Raw genomic sequence first — 21,889 nt, 5'->3', positions numbered from 1 at the left:
TCTCTTAGCAATTACCATGTCAGATTGCTTTCAACAAGCATGTCCAAGCCATAAACTCCTGCTGACGCTGGGAATATAACCCTCCAGGGGAGAACAAATCACATACATTTGAGTTTTCATGCTTTGGAGCTGACTAAACATTTCTACCAATGTTGAGAAATGGGAACATAGGACCGGGCTGCCTTACCCAGAGGCAGACTATTGGGCCATGCAGCTCTGTATTCTTTGCACTGACTGACAATAGCTTTCTGGGGTTTCAGACAGGGGTCTCTCCCAGCCTTACCTGGGGTTGCAAGGGTCCCAAACTTCTACATGCAAACCAGATGCTCTACCACTGGGCTACAATGTTTCTCCTGAAATTCTTCTGCCTGAAGATGAAAGGCATTTCCTAGATTAAGTAGCCTTTATTTTAGTTCAAGGTCCAGATAAGACAGTGCTGATTACAGCTTTACAACATGGACCAAAACCTCCATTGTGGACAAGACTGCATTCGTCCAGATGAGATTTACAGTTTAGGGGTGCTATAGGACACAAGACTGATAACATAAAAATAGATTTCAGAGTGGGGCACCATTACAACATTCCCAAAGGCCTCGTTCACAAACCCCTCTGCCTCTCCTAGCTTTTCTAGGTCTGTTACCTTGGTCTCAAGGAAACAAACTTGTTTTCAGAGAGACAGGAGCTCATTGCATTGAGGACACACCCATGACTTCTGTCCAAAAGGCAGCTAATCGTACATGGGAGAGGCAGAGCAAAACACTGCGAAGTCCCATTATTCCTGGATGCCCATGCTGCAGCTGTTATTGGATTCAATAACACCTACTTCTGGAAGAGTGAGACCCAGACACTGTCATTTATGCACTGGTGATGTGTGTAGTGATATCTGAAAACGCTTCAGAAACTTCAGCTGGTACAAAATCCTACTGCTTGCACCTTGGTGGGATCGTGTCCACACAAGTATTGTCTGTTCTGAACCAGCTACACCAGCTGACACTTCATTTCTGAGCCCATTCAAAGCCCTAAATGGCCAGGGAGGCTCTGATTTAGGTGCCATGTGGCACAGAGGTTAGGTTTAGAAGTAAGACCTTTTCCATCACAGTCCCAGTATTATGGCATGTACCCATGCCTGCTTTTTCTAATTAATCAAGACTCTTGTTGCAAAGGGTATTTGACTATTGATTCAATTCTGTAGCTGTTCTGTCAAGTTTAAGGTCTATATTGACCAGTTTTCTACAGAGACCCCTTTAGCCAAAAGGCAGGCTGCATGTTTTCTATTATTTTTTTTTAAAGAAAACTTACATGTATTATATATCACTTGGAAAAATCATTCCCTCTCCAAAAAGTTGCATTATTTCTTTTTTTAAAAGAATAAATTGCTCTGAAAACTAACTATGGGCTATTAAAAAGCTGCAAACATGATTAAGAACAGTATCTTACAGTCTCTGTGCCAATTAACATTACATTTTCCAGTCAGATGCTGGCTCCTGTGAATGATCCCGAGAGACACATAAAATATTACACGCGTATTTCTTCCCCAGCAAGTGAACTGTAATAGTCTAGCTACACAGGACAGTAAGCTCAACAGAATACTTACCTAGCTGACAGATAGTCTGCATACTAAACTTCAAGGAATGGAAGTAACAGCTACAGCTACAGCTATAGATTTGCTTCTAAAAGGAATAGTCTCCTGGCAAATACACTAGTCATCCGGTGCTGTGTTCTAAAGCAATTGTCCACTTACTGTTGCTGGAGACCTACTGAATATGTCCTGAATATGGCAGCCATGTGCTGATACGATGCTGCAAGCTCACAAGGAAGCTGCAGAACCATGGACAGCTCCAAGTGAGCCATTTTCTCAAAGGGGGTTGGGAGCATTTTATGCCTCTGCGTCCAGACTACTTCCTCCAGGCTCTACTCCCTTGAAAGAACTTCAGAGCCTTAAAGGTCCAACCCTCTGCCCTGAAGGCAGGTTCTCCTGCTTGTTCCATAGCCTCCCTTCTGGTGCACTCCCAGCACTGCTGGACTAGTGATGTGTAGTGGGAGGTGTTTTGTTCTTCAGACTCAGGGAAAGGTGTCCATGAGGGTTCAGGCTGTGGGCCCATAGGGCCTGGTAGGTTCTTCTGGAAGTTCTTGTTCAAGCTCCTCAGGCACAATGGTCGCCCTATCTTCTGCTTTCAGCTCTCAGCCCTGACCCTGACCTGGCTTCCCACCGGATGCTCCTGCGGCTACCAACTCTGCATTCAGATCACTGCTGGATACTGGGTCGTGGCAAGGGACAGAGTTTCCCATGCCTCGTAACTTCTTGATTGGACCACTGCAATATATTCACATGACACTGTCCCTGAAGGTTTCTCAAACCCTCCATTAGTAACCTAGCAACTGTATTTTCAGTTGGAATAAGGAGCATATTTCACCAGTATTCCCAGCAAGTAAATCAGGCAAGATTGTTTTAAATGTGCTGGTTGTAATCTACAAAGACCTGAATGGCTTACGACAAGGGTGGGGAACCTAAGGTCCAGGGGTTAAATGTGGTCTTTCAGGGCTCTTTCTCACACCTTCAGGACTCTTGCTGGGCCATGCCCTGTGCCAGGTCAATTCCCTCTTTCAGGACTTTTATCCGGCTGGAATGTGGCATGCTTAACCATGGCTTGCCTGAGTGGAGAGTGGTGTGTGTATAAACCTCTGGTTTATATTAAAGTCACATCCACTTATCCACCCACTTGTCTCTAGCCCTATCAACCACTAGCATGTAGCTCCTGAAAGATTCCCCCCAAAGGAAGTGAGACTCTCCATGTGAAAAAGGTTCCACTACTGGCCTAGGACTTAGTTATTTTCATTTATTTGGCTATGTAGCCCCACCACCACCCTTCAATGAATCATGAAGGCTGCTACCATCGCAGCCTACTTGTACACTGCATTGTTCAGCGGCTTTCCTGTGTGTCAGCCTACCACCTGAAGTTAGAGAGCAAAGAAGGGTCTTCCATATCACCCTACTATCTGAAGGACAGCAATCAGGGAGAGGGCTCTCTCAATCACAATTATGTCACATACAGAAGGATCTCTGTGGAAAAACTCCTCTGGCACCAGCATCAGTGTCCTTCTGAAGCTGGGTAGAAACTTTGGGTTGTATCCAGAGTAGCACTAAGATAGAGTCACTTAGTGGTCTTCTTGTTCCACGGGTGAATTATTTTGCTCCAGTGGAACATTATGGAACAAGAGAACACATAAGCAGGTTGCTGATAACTTCTTTGCGCAATAGACTGCACAGTCTGTTGCACAATGAGTTTCTGCTAGCACAAATGTTGTGTTGGATTCTTCTGTTGCGCATCCAGTAGTACAAGAGCACTTGCGCCAGCTGCCAGAGAACAATGGACACAGCCCTTTATTTGATCAGACATTCCATTACGTTTTGCAGCTGGTTTAAATTTATCATGTGATGGCTCTCTGCTGGATGTTGTCAATGCTACTGATTTTATGGCTGATGCTTTTACGATTTTTGTACCGTGTTTATTCTGAGTTTTATTTCTTATATTGATCTTCAGTTATATGCTACCCTGGCCCTGAAGGACAGCCAATAACTTGAATGATTGACTGGTGACAGAAAGAAATAAGGACATTGCTATTGCACCTGGAGATCACATAAATGGAATGAGCTATTTCTACGGTGAGGATCTGGGCCAGATGTGTTTGTAAAGTGATCAATGGTGCCTTCTATCCTTTTAATCAAAGACTTGACTTACTGGTCCATTATTTTCCTCTGGGTCCTTCCAGTCTATCAGCTTTAAGAAAAATGATTGCTTAACCCAAGTCAAAAGATAATTAAGAATAGTTCAAACTGAGGTTTGACTCTCACTTGATGAGTAAATATCCTTATATCGTTAAGCCCTAAAGCCTTAAAGGAATTTTGAATACTTGAAGCTTCCAAGATGCAGCACTTAACAGAGAAGAGCAAATCCTCCATATCAAGAGAGAGAGTTGGGAAGGCCAACTCACTCTAAGGAGTTTATACTGAACTCTGCTTTCAAAGTCTTATCCTCCTCCACCAGTCTTGAAAATGCTGTGACCTTCTGCCACATTCTCCATAGTTGTGAACTTCCCCCTCCCTGCCAATTTCATACTCCCTCTTTATGCCCTTTTTCCTGTGCATGAAGGACTGTGGGCTACTGTAAAACCACAGTCCTCAAGGAATATTTCCTCCAGTATCTGAACTTCAAGGACTTGTTCCCGCTGAAAATCCTGATTAAAAGTCTCAGAAGCCAAAATTTCATCAGGGAGGAAAAATATCCCTGTAGCAAATGTATTAACCTTCAAAGAGGCTTTGTGGGGTTCTGTAGTAGAAGCAAACCAGGGGGGGCGGGGGAGTATGTACCATATGTAAAAAAAATTAATCATAATAAATTCAATCAATCAATAAGTTTAGCCAAAGGCCAGGACAATCGGAATAAATTATGTAGGTGGGGGGAGGGGAATGCACAGATACAAAAGATCTCATACCACACATTAGTTTTAGAGCAAATATGAAAAAGTGTAATTTAGAACTTATCTCCTTTTACTAATATTGGAGCAGGCCCGTTTTAAGGGGAAGTACAGTGGTACCTCAGGTGAAGTACTTAATTCGTTCCGGAGGTCCGTTCTTAACCTGAAGCTGTTCTTAAGCTGAAGCACCACTTTAGATAATGGGGCCTCCTGCTGCCGCCACACCGCCAGAGCACCATTTCTGTTCTCATCCTGAAACAAAGTTCTTAACCTGAAGCACTATTTCTGGGTTAGCGGAGTCTGTAACCTGAAGCGTATGTAACCTGAAGCGTATGTAACCTGAGGTATCACTGTACTGGGGGCAAATGCACCAGGGCTCACAAATGGAAGGGGCCCATCAACACTGACACTGCTGCCAATGTTTTTCCCCTCAGAGTCTCCCTAATGTGGGCTCTATAGACCTAACTAGAGAAGATAAAGCATACAGCAAATCAGAATGTGTATCAGAAGAAATGCTAGTTGCATCCTGTTGACCCAATATATCCATGACTACTACTTACAGCTATGGTTGTTTGTTTGTTTGTTTGAGTGATTGATTGATTGATTGATTGATTGATTTCTTAACCACCCTTCACCGTGTGGTGAAATCCCAGTTAGGGGAAAAGATTGGATATGATAAATATAAGGAGGTCCCAGGGCAGGTTACTGCTAGCCAACCAGCCCCAAAGATTCAATTCCAGTTGTGGATCTTTTTGGCACAGTATTTTTGTATCTGGATTGGAGAGAGGACATTTAAAGGATGCTCCCCACTTACGTGATTTTCACTTATACACACAGGACGCCAGAACATAACCCCCCACATAAGTGGGGAGTTGTGTGAACCCTTAGATTCCACCAAGATAGCCTAGTGGAATCTCATGAGCACATGAGAGAGGCACAGAACAAGGTCAAACACAGGTTAGCCAATAACACTTCAGCAAAGTTGGAAAATTTAAGAAAGTATTGCCTGGGGAGAGAGGTGGGGTGAGTATGTTGTTCTCAGTAAGATTGGAAATGAGCAATAAAAGGTTACATTGACTTCCATGTGACCTGCAGCAAAGAGGGGTGGCAATATTTCAATACTTAAACTGAAAAGTTTTCACTCAAATCTCTGTTTCACAAGGAGATTGATTGTACTAGAAGAGCTTTATCCTCTGATCCTCAAAAAACAAAATTACATTTTCCAGTCAATAAGGCTTTAAGGTTTTTAAAGTCCGATCTAAGAAATCTCCTATTAAGGCTTAGCCACTCAGAGCAGGGAATTTGGAATTTTCTGGATGCCCTGCAAGAGCCACAGATGGGAATTTATCCACAAGCACAAGCGGAACAAACTTTTGGATTTACCATGGATTTCCTCCCTTTAATCACACTCAGCAAGGAACTGAGCAAGCGACACAAAAGTAAATAAATCCATCCTTCTACTTCAAATGCCACCAAGAAGAAAAGGGCTCTGGCAATGTAAATGGAACATCAATTGCTTAAGCCAGATGGAAATCAATGGCTTCCCTTATACACACATACACACACGCAGAGCTGACCAACAGGTTATTCCCGCTGAGTGCAAAATCGCTGAGTGATGTTTCTGCTTGCTAAGCAGCTTTGTTTACTCACCAGACATAGTGGTCTCCGTTCAAGACAAAGGGGTGCAACACTCCCACCTCCCTTGCCTGCTAAGGTTAGGCAGCAGACCCAGCCACTTCAACAGAATACAATTAGCATGAGAGGAAGACATGCATCAGGAGAATTGTCTTGCAGCAGCTCAAGTAGACACAAAGTTTCCAAAGCTCTTACAAATCAAATGCAGCCACCACATTGATCCAAAGTCATCCCCTTGGAATTACTGAAGCCTGCTGTCTTGTCTGCAAATAAACTCTGGTTAGTTCTCCCTCGGTGAGAAATGAGAAAATGCAGACTACTTCCAATGCACGGTCATTAGGCAATTGGGGCCATAATCACAGTGCTTACACTGGAGTTGATGGGAAATGCTGCAGAAATCCCAGCGCAGGTTATGGAGGACATTGCAGGAAGCTCTTGGGAGTTCCCTTCCGGTTTAGCGCTAACCACTGACCATCATAGAATCGTAGAGTTGTAGAGTTGGAAGGGACCAGCATGGGAAGCATCCACATGGGTGAAAAGTTGTGTTTGAACTTTTGAGGTAGAAAATAGATGCGTGTCAATTTTATTTTTAGACATTTAGTAAGTCAGTTGCTAAAGGTAAAGGTACCCCTGCCCGTACGAGCCAGTCGTGTCCGACTCTAGGGTTGCGTGCTCATCTCGCTCTAGAGACCGTGAGCCGGCGCCGTCCGAAGACACTTCCGGGTCACGTGGCCAGTGTGACAAAGCTGCAGCTGGCAAGCCAGCACCAGCGCAGCACACGGAACGCCATTTACCTTCCCGCTATAAAGCGGTCCCTATTTATCTACTTGCACTTAAGAGTGCTTTCGAACTGCTAGGTGGGCAGGAGCTTGGACCGAATGACGGGAGCTCACCCCGCCGCGGGGATTCGAACCACCGACCATACGATCGGCAAGTCCTAGGCACTGAGGTTTTACCCACAGCGCCACCTGCGTCCCTAAGTCAGTTGCTGCAGCTATCTAAATCTCAATTAAGTTAGGGTAATAAAGAACTGGAATTTGTTGTTGATTGTTGCCACTTCATGTTGTTGATTGTTACCACTTCACAAGACTAGGCTCTTCTGGGGCACTGCCATGCAGAATTGTTTTGTTTTTTTTTGTGGTCTCCACATTGGGGGCAGGCAATGTGCTTGGATTAGTCCTCAGCCCCCATGCCAGTTATTCATAATATATCTGACAAACCAAACCAATAGCAGATGGGACAAAGACAACCCTCACACAACAGTCATAATTATCATATTATTACATATGGAATTTCCAACTCATATTAGCCAGAGAGCTTTTCAGTAACCTGCAACTCATTAATGCTCAATGAGGAGAGAGAAAACCTTATAAATCCAGCACTGCATATACTAGCAAGTGAAGGTCTAAAGCGAGGAACTGACATTTGTTCTGATATCAGCAAACTATTAAATTTGTATCCCACCCTTTCAGCCAAAGATCCAACTAAATTTTACTCAGAGTAGACCCACTGAAATCAATGAACATGACTGAGTTAGGTTTATTAATTGCAATGGGTCTATTCTGAGTTAAACTTAGTTGAATTCCACCCTAGAGTGGCTAATATGTTTCATGACACTGTGTCTGCCCTGGCATTAATCTGAGAAACCATCAGTACCACTGCTGGAGATGAGTGATGCATCAGCTCTTATGACAATGCTTACATTATCATCATCAGCACCACCAACATTATAAAATATTATTAAATTTGTACACTCTAGTAGGGAATATAAGGAGCCGCCATCACTGTAATTGGTTTGATTGGACTATGTGTGGTCCAGAGGTGCTAGCCAGTTGCCAAAGTGATTTGATTAAAAAAAAATGGGGGTGGGGGACATAGAAGCATTAGATCTGTGTTCCCCACAGATGGTTCTTGACATATCTAAAATCTTGGTACAAGCCCAAAACAAAAAAGGCAGGGGGAACCATTCCCTACATTTCCTGTTATCCCAAGTGAAAAGTCTGTTGTGGACTGAAGCATGGAGCCCCAACCAATCAAAGAGACAATGCTCAGCAGTTGATTCAGTCCTTACTCCCAAGTCTGCCTCTAGGATCTTTCTGTACTACAGGAATATTCGTGTGTGTGTGTGTGTGTGTGTGTGTGAGAGAGAGAGAGAGAGAGAGAGAGAGAGAGAGAGAGAGAACTACATTTTTCCCTACCTGGGAATATGGCACAGCTGAAGAAAGGAAAGGCAAACATGTTCAGAACTGTAGAATGAAAAGGAGCCCAGTACAAGAGGTAGCAGGGGGACTTTTCCCCAAATAGCAGTAACGTTCATACCATTGATAATGTCTACACTGGCAGTTGTCTCATAGATGACATAATACAGCATAAAACACTTGAGAAAATATTTTATGGTTGCTGCTTAAGCAGTTCTTGAAATATGTTGAGCTTTTATTGCATTGTATAACACACACACACACACACACACATTAAAATAGTAATTCAGTAATTAAATTCAGCTGAGTATTGCTATTTTTTATTGTTTTAAACTTAAAAACACATCATGTTTTATAACTTGATTTTTTATAACAAGGTATGAAATTGTATGCTTTAGAAATGTAATATTTTGTTATTGATGTATCTGAATTCTGAAAATAACTAAATTTAAAGACTAAAGTTAACAATAACTACTTTGTGAGGTATAGAATTTTGCAAGGTGTTAAATTAAATATGGCTTAGGTCCTTATTACATCAAGGTTGCAAGATCTTTGGCCAGAGAAAAGGGAGTCTTCATCAAAAGAGCCACCAGATCTAGCTAGACTTTTGTGAGGTTGTTGTTGTTGTTTAATAAGGTAGCTTAAGCTATTCTCTTACCTGTTTCCCATCCAGTGTGTACAGGCGCTTAACTACTCCGGAATCCAGCTTGATGGCATCAGTGATATCAGTGAGAACCTGCTCAAATGAATGCGCTGTCTTCTTGTTAAGCAGAATCCGGACTGCTTTACGGGGCTTCACACCACTCCTGATGATTGTGACCAGTTTAGGCCTAATGAAATCCTTGTTCTCCTTCTGGTCTGAAGGGCTTCCTTTGGCCGAGGCAAGAGAGGCCACTGTGCGGGCAGCGGAGGTGGTTTTCACATTCACTGACCAATTGGGATTTACATTCTTTGTGTACTCCAGCTTCTTGAAGGGCTCTATCGAACCACACACATAGCTCTCTCCTAAGAAAAAGAAGGTGCAGATCATTAGCTCAAATGTCATTTCCTATTGCAACATTTATGTCTTTTAGAGTGAGTACTCTCCATTTTACTTCTGACAATCTAAGCAGAAAATGTAGGCATACAACTGTTGCAGAGGGTGGGGTGATTAATAAAATCAATCCTCCTGTCAGACTGGGAATATCCCCTCACTCACACAGTTTAGGATATTCCACCATTCTTCAGCAGAGTTTCTTTTCTTTCAGCAAAGTAAGCAGCTCACATATATGTCAAACAAAGCTTTAATAATAAAGAAAACTGTAACACAATAACATACTCTCTGAGAGAAACTAAAACAACTTGAGGTAAGAAACAAAAATGACAGTTGGTCTCTCTAATGGAACTTAACTGAACACACAAAGGGAGGGGCCGATTCCGGAGCACAACACAAAAGCCACCAGATGCCAGACATTCTACTATTCAAATTAGGCCCCCGTTTTTCCCCTAACAACTACTACTACCTATGTCTCAGAGGCATTTCCTTTTTATAATAAATAAATAAACTACCCTGATTGTTCTGTGCATTTATCAGTCATTGCTTTGGGGCAGGGGGGTCTTTGGGCCAAAAAGTAGTATATAAAACCATAACATAAACCACAGCTTATCATGCTGTGTGAATGCAGCCAATGTTATCTGAGAAGCCATAATTGGTTCCTTTAATTGTTACTCTTAAAATATAAAACTGATTTTAAAGGAGAGAAAGGAAAGCACTGCAAGCGAAGTCTTAAGCTAAATAAAGACTAGTATGAACAAACAGAAGGCACTGCTGCCTTGGGCTTGTTTGTTTTTTAGTGTCTGTCCTAATATATGCAAAGATAAACAATAATACATATTTTATAACGGTAACATACACTTGCACACCTTCCTGTTGAAACAATGGTGTAAAGTTGTTAATGTTTAGCAGCTGGCTCCCATGAAGAATTTTTTAATTATTAGTTATTATTTATTTGCTGCATTTCTATCCCACCTTTTTCTTCAAGGAGCTCAAGGTGGCATACATGATTCTCTCCCTTCTCATTTAAACCCCACAACAATCCTGTGAGGTAGGTTAGGAAGGAACTGGCCCAAGTCCACCCAGTGAGCCTCTCTACACCACACTAGATCCAAGAGTTTCAATATTGCAGTGCGATATGAGAAGAAAAGCAACAGCATTGGTATCTCTTCCAAAGAAATACGGCAAGCAAAATAAACCTTACGAGCGGGAAATACTTTTCTAATTAATATAGGATTGACAGAAAACTTTCCCCCTAAATTTTTTAGTTCTAATAGAGAGCTCTATTTTTGGAAGGCAATGTTAAGCTCCTTTTAATATCCAGTTTATTCTGGTGAAAGCCTTGCACAACATGAAGGCCAAGTGATGAACTGTAGTAATGATCCAAGAATGATCAAACAGGACATATTCTCTTTTATCTGTGTCTCTATCCAGCATTTTTAGCCCCAACAATTCAATTGCCACAAGGTCAAAAACCACATAAGTGCTCCCTTCTTTGTATGCAAAATGAGTCATCCACAGATTTTATTGATTTGGAAATACCATTTCTTGTTTTTGTCAGTAGTGCTTTCTTAAAAGTGCTTTACCAATACTTTTAGTGTACTGATGCAGGGGAGGAGAACTCATTTTGACCCATTGTATTTTATGTACCATCAGACAGTTCTTTCTTTCTTTTTCTTTTTTTTTACTGGTCACTGACAAATACAGTGGTACCTCTGGTTATGAACTTAATTCGTTCTGGAGGTCCGTTCTTAACCTGAAACCGTTCTTAACCTGAGGTATCAGTTTAGCTAATGGGGCCTCCTGCTGCCGCCATGCCACTGGTGTGCGATTTCTGTTCTCATCCTGAGGTAAAGTTCTTAACCCGAGGTACTACTTCCGGGTTAGCGGAGTCTGTAACCCGAAGTGTGTGAAACCTGAGGTTTGTAACCCGAGGTACCACTGTAGGTCTGAAAGACGGAAATACTTTTTGCAACAGCCTAGTTAGCATTGTTGAAGTGACCCAACGGCAGTATTCAAAAGCCACTAAAAAAGGAGTGCCAATATATTTTGAATCAACAAATTACCCCCATTAGGTTTGTGCAGTTATTTAAACTAGTGAGGGTTCTTACAGTCTAATTCTACTGTGGTTCCACTGGTACCAAGTGCTGGTTTGGTCCCCTATGCTGAGGCAGCCACCACCTCTAAAGCAAACAGATAAAAGCCACACCAGAAACTGAGTCTAACTGGAAGCTAGTCCTTCTGTAAAGCATTGGATAAAAGACAGTCAATGGGTCTCCCTTGGGAAGAACTTCCATAATTTTTAGAGCCATCACTAAGAATGCTTCATTGCACACCCCTTCCTGATCTTAACTGACACATGGATGATGTTTCCAGTAGGCCATCCCCTGTCAGTTTTAAAGGGCTCACGTAAGTAGTGTTTTCCCCTAAGGTATGCAGGACCCGAGTTGTTTAGGGCATTCAGAAATCATCAATGTCACTTTGAATTGTGCCTAGGAGCAAACTATACGAGTCATATTTTGCAGCATGTAAATGCTTCACTTCCAAGCAAGGTCTGCTAGATATCAAAGCAAAAATATCCTGTCATCTAAATGACAACGCAGGAGAAGAAAAATCTCAATTGATAAGAAAAGTCTGGCAAGAAAGTAGGCTGAATAATTGTACTACTAGTCAACTGTTGCACAGAAGATTCTCCCAAGGTGGGAGGAAACAAACAAACCATTTAACAGTTGCTAATCAAGTGTCATGTTTTGATTAGAATATTAATAGCTCGTAGAGATTTAGAAGACTCTATCTACCTTTCACTCACGAGAGACATACAAATAAGATAAAGATACATCACAGCAGAAAATTCACCCAATAGAAAGAATGAGCTTACAAATAATGTTCAGGCACAAGCTGTAGCTTCAGAACATACTGGGCTTGCTATTTTTCATGTTTGAGATCAAATTATTAATGGTGAAATCCAATGGCATCTGCTTGCTGGCAGAACAGACAGCATTGGTGGAGTGGATCAGATTTTGGGTGGAGAGAAGGGGAAGCCCATTCATGCAGCATTAAGATCTCCCGCTAAGTGTATTCACTCCCTTAAATTTGGTATTCATTTGACTGACAAGTTCAATTGTCTTTTTAAAGTTGGAATTCTTATTCTTCAGTGAGCAGAGACTGGAATTTTATTACAAGAGGTTGCTTTTCCCCACACACAGTGGGTTGCCATTAGCATAGAGTGCAGCCATCAAGAGATGCTGCTTATTGTTTCCGACTCAACATTCAGCCAGTCTGTCTAGGTTAAAGGAAAAAATAACTCTGAACACCTGCAACAGCACTCTCCCGAGAACCATTAATTAATAATTACATCTATGGGACTAACAGTGGGGCATGCTCACCAACCATGGAAGAGCACACACTTCCAAACCGTTTCAGCGGTATCTCTAAGTAGCTGTCCAATAGGTTCACTCTTGTTTGGAAGGAATCGGATACCATTAGAAAGATTTCAGTGGTCTCTTGTGCTTTTTATACAGCAAGGATGTGGCGGCCCTTAGAATGCTCCATTGATCAATATTTAATGGAACATCACTCCTTTCTGCTCTCTAAAGAAGTTTTTTTTTTTGTCCTCTTTGCTTCGCATCTATTATATTTTCTGTCAATCAAAAGGTTTCCTTGGGGAACAAGCAAGGAGGGTAGTTCCCACCCCAGTAAGAGCAGCAACTGGAACATGTCTAATACAAGAGTTTGGCTGCTCAGAATAAGAAGCTCTCTCTTAACCTAAGAAGTCAACCAGATCGAATAATGCGCTAGACCTCGTTATAACAGCCAGAAAAATATAAAGGACCTTTCAAAATTTACAAATGAATAGCTATTTCACATTTGTTGCATGGGATCCAGATTATCCTTCTTTAAAATCAATGTCAAAGATGGCACAGTTTCCCAGCATTCAACCTATCAACATATTATAACAGCTGGGAAAATTTAGAATACGGTTATACACTTCCTGGATAATGCCTATAACATCACTTATGACAAATCCTCTAATGCCAGTACCTATTATCTTTAACAACACTGCTCAGCCTGCAAAATGGGAACTTGCAAAACCAAATAGTTTCAAGGCACAATAAAAGGAGCCTCTTTTAAGCTTCACTTCAGCATAGCATTCAGATATTGGCCTAATGCATATGTTACTTAAACTGGTGCAGCCAGGGCCGGCCCACCCATGAGCCAAGGTGTGGTGACAAGCGGCAGAACCCATAGGAGCAACAGATCCTGATTTTATTTATTTCATAAAATTTATACCCCACTTGATTGGAAAAGGGGGGAAAAGAGAAACCCTCAAAGCAGTATACAAAAATGCAGATCTTAATTCCCCCTTGTTCCTGATATAGGTCTTCATTTACCCCTTCTTCCCAAGCAGGCAGGAGGACACCATTTTGTGGTTTGTCTTGGGCAGCACTAAAATGTCTTGGGTACAGCTGCCATTCCAATTGTGGCTATTTCTGCACACTCCAGGAATATACCATCATAGGATTCTTTATTTGGGGGGGGGGGTGTAATCTGGATATCATCTGTGGGTCCCTTTCAAACATGTGTTTTTATATCTGTAAAGTGGGGTTCTTCAGAAAGAGGAGCTGCTAAAGGGGTCACATTAGCCTCAGTTAAGTTAATATCTCTAGCCAAATATATGAAGTATCTCTTGCATAACTAAGGAGTACAGGGAACTGATAACCACAGAAGCTACGAGCTGGAGATGCTTCCAGAAGGCAGGCACCTTCCCCAGCTGGAGGAGATGTTATCAGCAAGTGTAAGAGAAGAACAGACCTGAGCCAGTCTCATCTGGGGCTGGGAAGAAAGGGAGGCTTGGCCTGCTCTCTGTCCCAAAACCAAAGCTTATGGCTTTTGCAGGGGGCTTTCTAGAAATCCAATCGGGGAGCAAGATCAGTTGGGAGCATTAAGACTGCGAAGCCTTTTATCATATGCTCTGTTCATGCTATCTGTGTAAATAAAACCGTATTATCACAAAGACACCAATGTCTACAGTGACCTTCATTCCAAGGAACTCAAGCCTGAGGTACATGAAGGAACTCCTGAAATCTCTCACTGCTCAGAGACCGGGTTGCACATAACAATATAAAGCATCTGTCCTTAAGGTTTCACTGTATGAAACCTTAACACTCCAGTGTTGCCCAGAATCAGTGCTGGAGGGTACTTGCAATCTCTCGCCATGGCAGGATTTCCTAGCTTAAAATCATTCCTAAAGGTTGGTCCAGTGTCAAAACAATAATACAGTAAAAGCTCAGAGAGAGAGAGAGAGAGAGAGAGAGAGAGAGAGAGAGAACACCATTCTCCACTGCCTAATATTTCTGAAGGGTTTTGGCCCAGAGACAACTTTACCACAGTCAAAGAAGCACTGGGCAGATCCAGCATTCGGGTTATATGGGCCAGATACCTAACATCCCATTCAGACAGGTAAATCATTCCTCTCACCTCCAGGCAGAGCTTGGGGTGAAGAAAAGAGAGATTGTGTGTATTGCTTTAGGTAACAGAGGAAGCATCTTAAAAAGCAGAGACATCACCTTGCTGACAAAGGTCCGTATAGTTAAATCTATGGTTTTCCCAGTAGTGATGTATGGAAGTGAGAGCTGGACCATAAAGAAGACTGATCGCCGAAGAATTGATGCTTTTCAATTCTGGTGCTGGAGGAGACTCTTGAGAGTCCCATGGACTGCAAGAAGATCAAACCTATCCATTCGAAAGGAAATCAGCCCTGAGTGCTCACTGGAAGGACAGTTCCTGAAGCTGAGGCTCCAATACTTTGGCCACCTCATGAGAAGAGAAGACTCCCTGGAAAAGACCCTGATGTTGGGAAAGATGGAGGGCACAAGGAGAAGGGGACGACAGAGGACGAGATGGTTGGACAGTGTTCTCGAAGCTACCAGCATGAGTCTGACCAAACTGCGGGAGGCAGTGGAAGACAGGAGTGCCTGGTGTGCTCTGGTTCATGGGGTCACGAAGAGTCGGACATGACTAAATGACTAAACAACAACAACAACATTTCTGAAGGGTTTCGGCCCAGAGACAACTTCACCATAGTCAAAGAAGCATTGGTCAGATCCAGCATTTGGGTTATACGGGCTGGATACCTAACATTCCATTCAGACAGGTAAATCATTCCTCTCACCTACAGGCAGAGCTTGGGGCAAAGAAAAGAGAGATTGAATGTATTGCTTTAGGTAACAGGGGAAGAGAGCCACTAAGAAAAAGTTAGAATCAGAGTTGTAGAGTTGGAAGAGACCCCAAAGGTCATGTAAGTCCAAACCCCTGCAATGCAGGAATCACAGTTGACATTGCTGAAGGAGGCTTGGCCATTTCAAAAAGCCAGGCTCTTCTCCCTGTTCTTTGAAAACTGTCAGCTTCAGCAGAAATGTAACTGGAGGAGTGGGACATCACCAAGTGATTTTCCCAACTGTTTAGATGCAACACACAGCTGCATGCTAATTGTATCTATAATAAACTTGCAGCATCAGTTTAAAAAAAAATAATAATTGAGAATGTAGGAGGAGAACACTGCCATGAACTGTCATCTTGTGAAATATATTCAGGGGAAAAAATATTCATTTATTCTAAATATGTGTTCCTTTCGGGTAGGCCAGGAGATTGATTTCCAGTAAAGCAGAACTCACTCCTTCAAATTCCAGTAGACAACTGGCAAATGGGGCTAAAGCTAACTCTTTAGGACAGTTTCTCTTTGCAAATGCAGTATGAAACACAGAGTTGACAGCTGGCCACGGCTCAGTGTAAGAGCTCTGTATGCACAAGGTCCCAGGCGTCTCCTGTTAAGGTAGTCTTAGGATGTAACCAGGAAAAGAAGCCCTTGCTGTAAACCTTGCAAAGTAGACAATACTGGGCAAAGATAGGAAGAACAGTCTGAAACAGTATAAGGCAACTTTATTATTTGCTAATTCTCAACATCAGTTACAGATGAATAAATGTGTTTTCAGAGCTGGCTTGTTTATGGCACACTTATTTTTCAAGGTGATGGCTGACCAAGCATTGTTGTGGATCAGTTTCACATTATATTCTAATTTGATTTGATTACCATACCCTGTTGCACTCAGTTCTCTCCTCTGAACACCAAGATTTTTAATAGATTTTGGCAGCCAGTCAGTACTAACAGAAAAAATTCCATAGCAGGCGATATTAATTTCAAAAATTAATTTAATTTTTTTAAAAGCAACTATGAGGTCTAGTCCCATTAAATCTAATTGCAAGATTAAATGTTAGAAGGTTGAAACTCCACTGAACTTTTGATATTTTAAAAATAATAATTAAAAGGACAATCTGCAATATCCAAACAATTTTCTACGACCAATTGCATGTTTAATTATTTTGCAGCAGTTTTTCTTCACTTTCCTCATTATTTATAATCCCCCCTTGGGTCTAACAGGGTTCTTCAAGACAGCTTACAATAAGAAATTGTATGCCATATTATTAAAAAAACTAGAATGTTCAGTAATTTCGGTGAGTTACTGAAGTTATAGACAGTCTGTTACACCATTCAGCTCACTGTGCTTGTTTCAGTTAATCCATGCATGAAATACCTGAATGTTTCAGCATCTTGAGAGCGAAGGACTTATGTTTGGCTTTCAGTGCTACACAAGTCAGACTTGAGGTGTTTGATCATTGGCTAAGTATAGAAAACACCTTAAGAATAACCAAAATAAATTGAAGCCTGCGAAAGAGAAACACAAGGACTAGAAACGTAGATAAGAATGATGTTGCTATAGGATTTTCCCTGAAGCCCATTTGATTGTGTCCAGAGATGTAGGCATAATAATCAGCAAGAGCAACTGTTACATCTTCTTTGAATTTTAGAGAGAATCATAAGATCGATGCAAGTTTTCAGACATTGGTTTTGCTTTGTGACTTTAAGTATTGGTTTTATCACATTGTAAGAAGCCAGTAGCTTAAATTGAATAAGGTTCTATCAAAGGGAAAGGGTCAAGACAGCAGGATCTTTGAGTGGAATCTATTTACAAAAACCACTGTCAACTGCTTGTTCCATAAAACTTGGATAATCTGATTTGCTGCTTGACAGTTGCTAGTGCATTTCTTACCCTACAAATAAACCACTGTACACACATTGCCCTTTTGGGGGGGAAGCCTGTATTTGCACAATTTGCATTCTGCCACTTTCTATAGCGACTTGGAAAGTTGACTCGCACTTGAAGATCGACGCCAAGGAGTTGTCCAGCAACATCTTGGCAGTAGTTCTCCATGGGGGAAATGCCAATTATGCCTGGCCTATAACTGCTAAATCTAAATCTCAACTCATTTGAGATATTCTAAAGCACACAAGCTTTAGAATAAAGCCTATGCATACCCCCTGCATTTCAGCAGACTAATGCGAAAGATAGGACAATGTATTAGGCTGCCGGCAGATCTTAACCAATAAGAGAATAGTTTAGGACACTTCCAAGGTAAAGCAGTTTGCAGGTAAACAGCATACCAGACATCCAGACACACACCCACACACATACACACACATACATACACACACACACACACACACACACACACACACACACACACACCAGCTCTTTCTTCTGTCTTTTCATTTCAATTTCTCCTCTGATCAGAATTAAGAGACAGTTTTGTTCCCACTTGTTCTCTCTATTGCTGATTTTCAGGCATGAGTGTGGATCCAAAGCGGTACACACAGAGAGAGTGACTTGGATAAACCTCAAGATTTGCAAAAAAGTGGGGGTGGGATCGTTATGAAAACAAAACTCGTAACTGGAGGAAACCTACAAATCAACTCAAGGAGGATTGAGCAAACGCACAGGCCACAGACTTTTGCAATGGGTATGTGGAAGTGGAAAAATCATAGTGCAGCGTATGGTTAGCTGACTGGAACAGAGAAAAGGCATATACTGTACTGCAACAGGGTTTACTTATTGGTCCCACTTATTGGACTGTCTCGCCAGAGTGGTGCATGCTCTAGTTATCTCCTGCTTGGACTACTGCAATGCGCTCTACGTGGGGCCACCTTTGAAGGTCACTCGGAAACTCCAACGAATCCAGAATGCGGCAGCTAGACTGGTGACTGGCAGCTGCCGCCGAGACTATATAACACCTGTCCTGAAAGACCTACATTGGCTCTCAGTATGTTTCAGAGCACAATTCAAAGTGTTGGTGCTGACCTTTAACGCCCTAAATGGCCTCGGCCCGGTATATTTGAAGGAGCGTCTCCACCCCCATCGTTCAGCCCGGACACTTAGGTCCAGCGCCGAGGGCCTTCTGGCGGTTCCCTCATTGCCAGAAGTGAGGCTACAGGGGGAACCAGACAGAGGGCCTTCTCGGTAGTGGCGCCTGCCCTGTGGAACGCCCTCCCATCAGATGTGAAAGAGATAAGACATCTTAAGGCAGCCCTGTTTAGGGACGTTTTTAGTGTTTGAGGTTTTATTCTGTTTTTAGTGTCCTGTTGGGAGCCTCCTGGAGTGGCCAGGGTATAAATAATAAATAATTTTATTTATTTATTTATTTAATTATTATTATTATTATCATACTGACCTTCCACCAGCTGGTCTAAGGTGGTAATCTTCCTGACTCCATCAATGGTATAGATTGTTCTCACACCCTGGGGCAGATTGACGTTATCAGAGAGAGTCCGAGTCAGATCAGCCAGCAGGGCCTCGAAAGATCTAAACCGGTCGGGAGAGATGGCGTATACAATCCCTTTGAAATAGCGGTCCCCGTTGCGATAGAAGCGGACTTTCTTGGCTTTCTTCTCGGAGCTGAGGGTCTGTAGGGTGCGGGTGCGGTAGAAGCTGCAGTGGGCACTGTGGGTCGGGCTAGGCAGGCCGTTCACCCGCGACCCTCGGCTGTAGCGCTGTGCTTTGTCGCGCTCGTCAAAGTGTTCCAGCTCCATATCTCTCCCAAAGGACATCTTGGAAAGTTAATCTGGAAGGGGCGAGAGAGCAGACGTGGCAGAGACTGATCAATATGCACTGTAATTATGCAGCAACCATATTAAAACACCGAGGATTTAGGACTCTGCTACAACCAACCTGAATTTGGCCAACTCTTCCCGCAATATAAGAAATTTATACAGTACACTGCTTAACGGCAATTAAAGAAAAACTCTGCAAGTGGCTTTCAGAAAATGTTATAAAATATTCATTAAAAGCAGCCATAAAAAGCAGACTTTTTAAAAAGTAGACATAATAAAATTATCAGAATATATATAAAAGCCAATTGATTTTTTAAAAATAAAATAAGATAAAATAAATGCATATAATTAAAATTCATGTTTGAGTAGACTTGTCTAATCAAAAAGTGAGTGCTTAATATCAATGGGCAGGGAGTTCCAGAGACTGCCACACTACTATTACCACTAATATTATTATAACTGAAATTATATACTGCCTTCCACTTCAAGACGTAATACCAAGGCGGTTCACAAACAAATAAAAGCCAACAGCAAACTAATAAGAATAAAACCAATTGAAAAAATACCCATAATTAAGATACACAGTAAAATGATAGTCTTCTCGCAAGTGAGGAACGGACATCATATGTGGCCCTTGTAAGAGGATTTAGCTTACTATAGAAAAGAATGGGCCATCAGGCACCAGCTAAGCAGGGGAATGGAACAAGATATTTTACATTAGATAGCACATAAAAACAAGGTGGAGGGTCATTCTTTATTCATTATTGGCTTAACAACCAATCTTGCATTTTTATTAAAATAAATAAAATGTTTGCTCTGTCTCCCAAGCACACACACACACAAAAGGTGCCTGTCTGCTCTTCAGTGAGCCTTGAGTTACTTTCTGTTGTATTACAAGCAGAAGCTGAGATTCTTGCTAAATGAGACTCTATCAAGCCTACTAGAAAGGACTTAAGCACGACTCTGCTTAGCACAATCAAGATACAGATTTTACTCAGGTGCTGCTGCGACTCCAGACTTATTCTCTAATTTAGTGGTCTTGTGGATTTGTCACAATTTCCCCAGATTTTAATGGAGAACCTAATCACCAAGAAAGTGAGTCTTTCAAGATCTAGCGCATTCAATTCAGGACTGGGGCACAATCCAGCAGTGTGGTTTTCCACTAAAACATATACAGGACCAACGAAAGCATGTTCAAGAGTAGGTAGCTGGCAGTGAAGTCCTATGCATATCTACTCAGAAGGAAACTCTGTCAAGACTTACTCCCAGGGAACTATGTAAAGCAAGGGGACCCTTTGGTCCTCCAGATGTTCATTTGCCCTGGACATTGGCCATTCCTGCTAAGGCTGATAAGAGCTGTAGTTCAGTAACCTCTGGAGAGCCAAAGATTCCCCACTCCTGCTCTAGATTTTGTTGGTCAGTATGGCCACTGATCAGGTATGATGGGAGTTGTAGTCCAGCAACATCTGAAAGGCCATAGGTTCCCCACCCCAGTATACAGAATTGCAGCCTTATCTGGTAATCTACAGGCAGAGGTTAATTATTATTTTTTAAGTTGTCTTAGGTCAGACTCTGCCAACTTGGTGCCCTCCAGATGTTTTGGATTGCAACTCCCGTCAGCCCTAGCCTGCACATAAGTTTGGCAAAGGCTGTCTTAGATCAAGGGTTGCTTCTGTTTGTTGCCATCTAGGTTCACTGACTGTTCAAAATGTTTTCATGGCAAACAGCCTGTGGGTCAGAGACAACTCTGCCTAGACCGGTTCACAGTTGCCATGCATTTGCAGATCCCCAGCCTGTTAGCTATCGCCATTCTTATCTCACTAAATGAACATTTACTCCCATCTCAACCTGCATGTATACTGAGGTCATCTTTGGAGGTACTCCTCCAGGTGTCCCTTCTATCTGGAGCGAGGTGGGTAGTGACTGTCTTCTCAGTTGTGATGCCCCACTTATAAACTCCCTTCATTGCTCTGCCCAATTTTGCCTCTAGCTCCATCAGGCCAGGGACCCATCTAGTCAAGAATCCTGTTCTCAGTGGCCAACGAGATGCCTACTGGAAAACTCATTAGGAGGGCCTCGGTGCAACAGCTCTCTCTCTCCACCTGTGATTCCCAGCAACTGGTACCGAGAAGCATCCTGCCTCCAACCATGGCAGGAGAACATAGCCATCATGGTTGGAAGCCACTGACAGCCTTACCCTTCATGAATTTGCATAATCATCTTTCACAGCTCTGCCTACCACTGGTATATGGTTCCCAGAAGGCTGCCAAGTAAGGAATGTTGCCTTTGGGAAGAAAATGATTCCCCATCCCTGATTTAAAGCAAAGACAGTCATAGAAGAATGGTAACCTATATAAGGCTCACAGTATATAAAGCCCCCGCCCCATTTCCTTGAAAATGCAGGCAAACATATGAAGGGAGTGGAGACTACCCCAAAAAAGCATTGCTATCCTATACCAAGTTAGGTTATTGGGCTACCTCATTCATCATTATCTAGATCAGAGGTTTTCCCCTGGGACCACTTGAAAATGGCCTTGGCAGACCACTTAAGCATTTTTCTGCCTGTTGTACTGACTGCAATGTGCTGTGCAAGAAGCAGTATGA

The 21,889-nt window shown here is 42.3% G+C and overlaps 1 protein-coding gene across 4 annotated transcripts in view; it reads right to left on the bottom strand.

Annotated features, from left to right (window-relative positions):
- DCLK1 (doublecortin like kinase 1) overlaps window positions 1–21,889 on the bottom strand; it is a 203,178-nt gene that overhangs the window by 175,443 nt on the left and 5,846 nt on the right. For all 4 annotated transcript variants that reach the window (XM_083609119.1, XM_083609116.1, XM_083609117.1 and 1 more), the window contains exons 2-3: window positions 18,907–19,296; window positions 8,968–9,314 (exon numbers count right to left, since the gene is read on the bottom strand). In XM_083609119.1, the coding sequence (XP_083465245.1) occupies window positions 8,968–9,314; window positions 18,907–19,282 (723 nt within the window). In that variant the 5' untranslated portion in view covers window positions 19,283–19,296. The remainder of the gene's footprint in view (window positions 1–8,967; window positions 9,315–18,906; window positions 19,297–21,889) is intronic.

This window comes from Podarcis filfolensis, assembly GCF_964270895.1.
Source record: "Podarcis filfolensis genome assembly, chromosome: 4".
Taxonomy (NCBI): Eukaryota; Metazoa; Chordata; class Lepidosauria; order Squamata; family Lacertidae; genus Podarcis; species Podarcis filfolensis.
The sequence above is the reverse complement of the archived record's forward strand: the minus strand, read 5'-3'. Positions and strand labels throughout refer to the sequence as shown.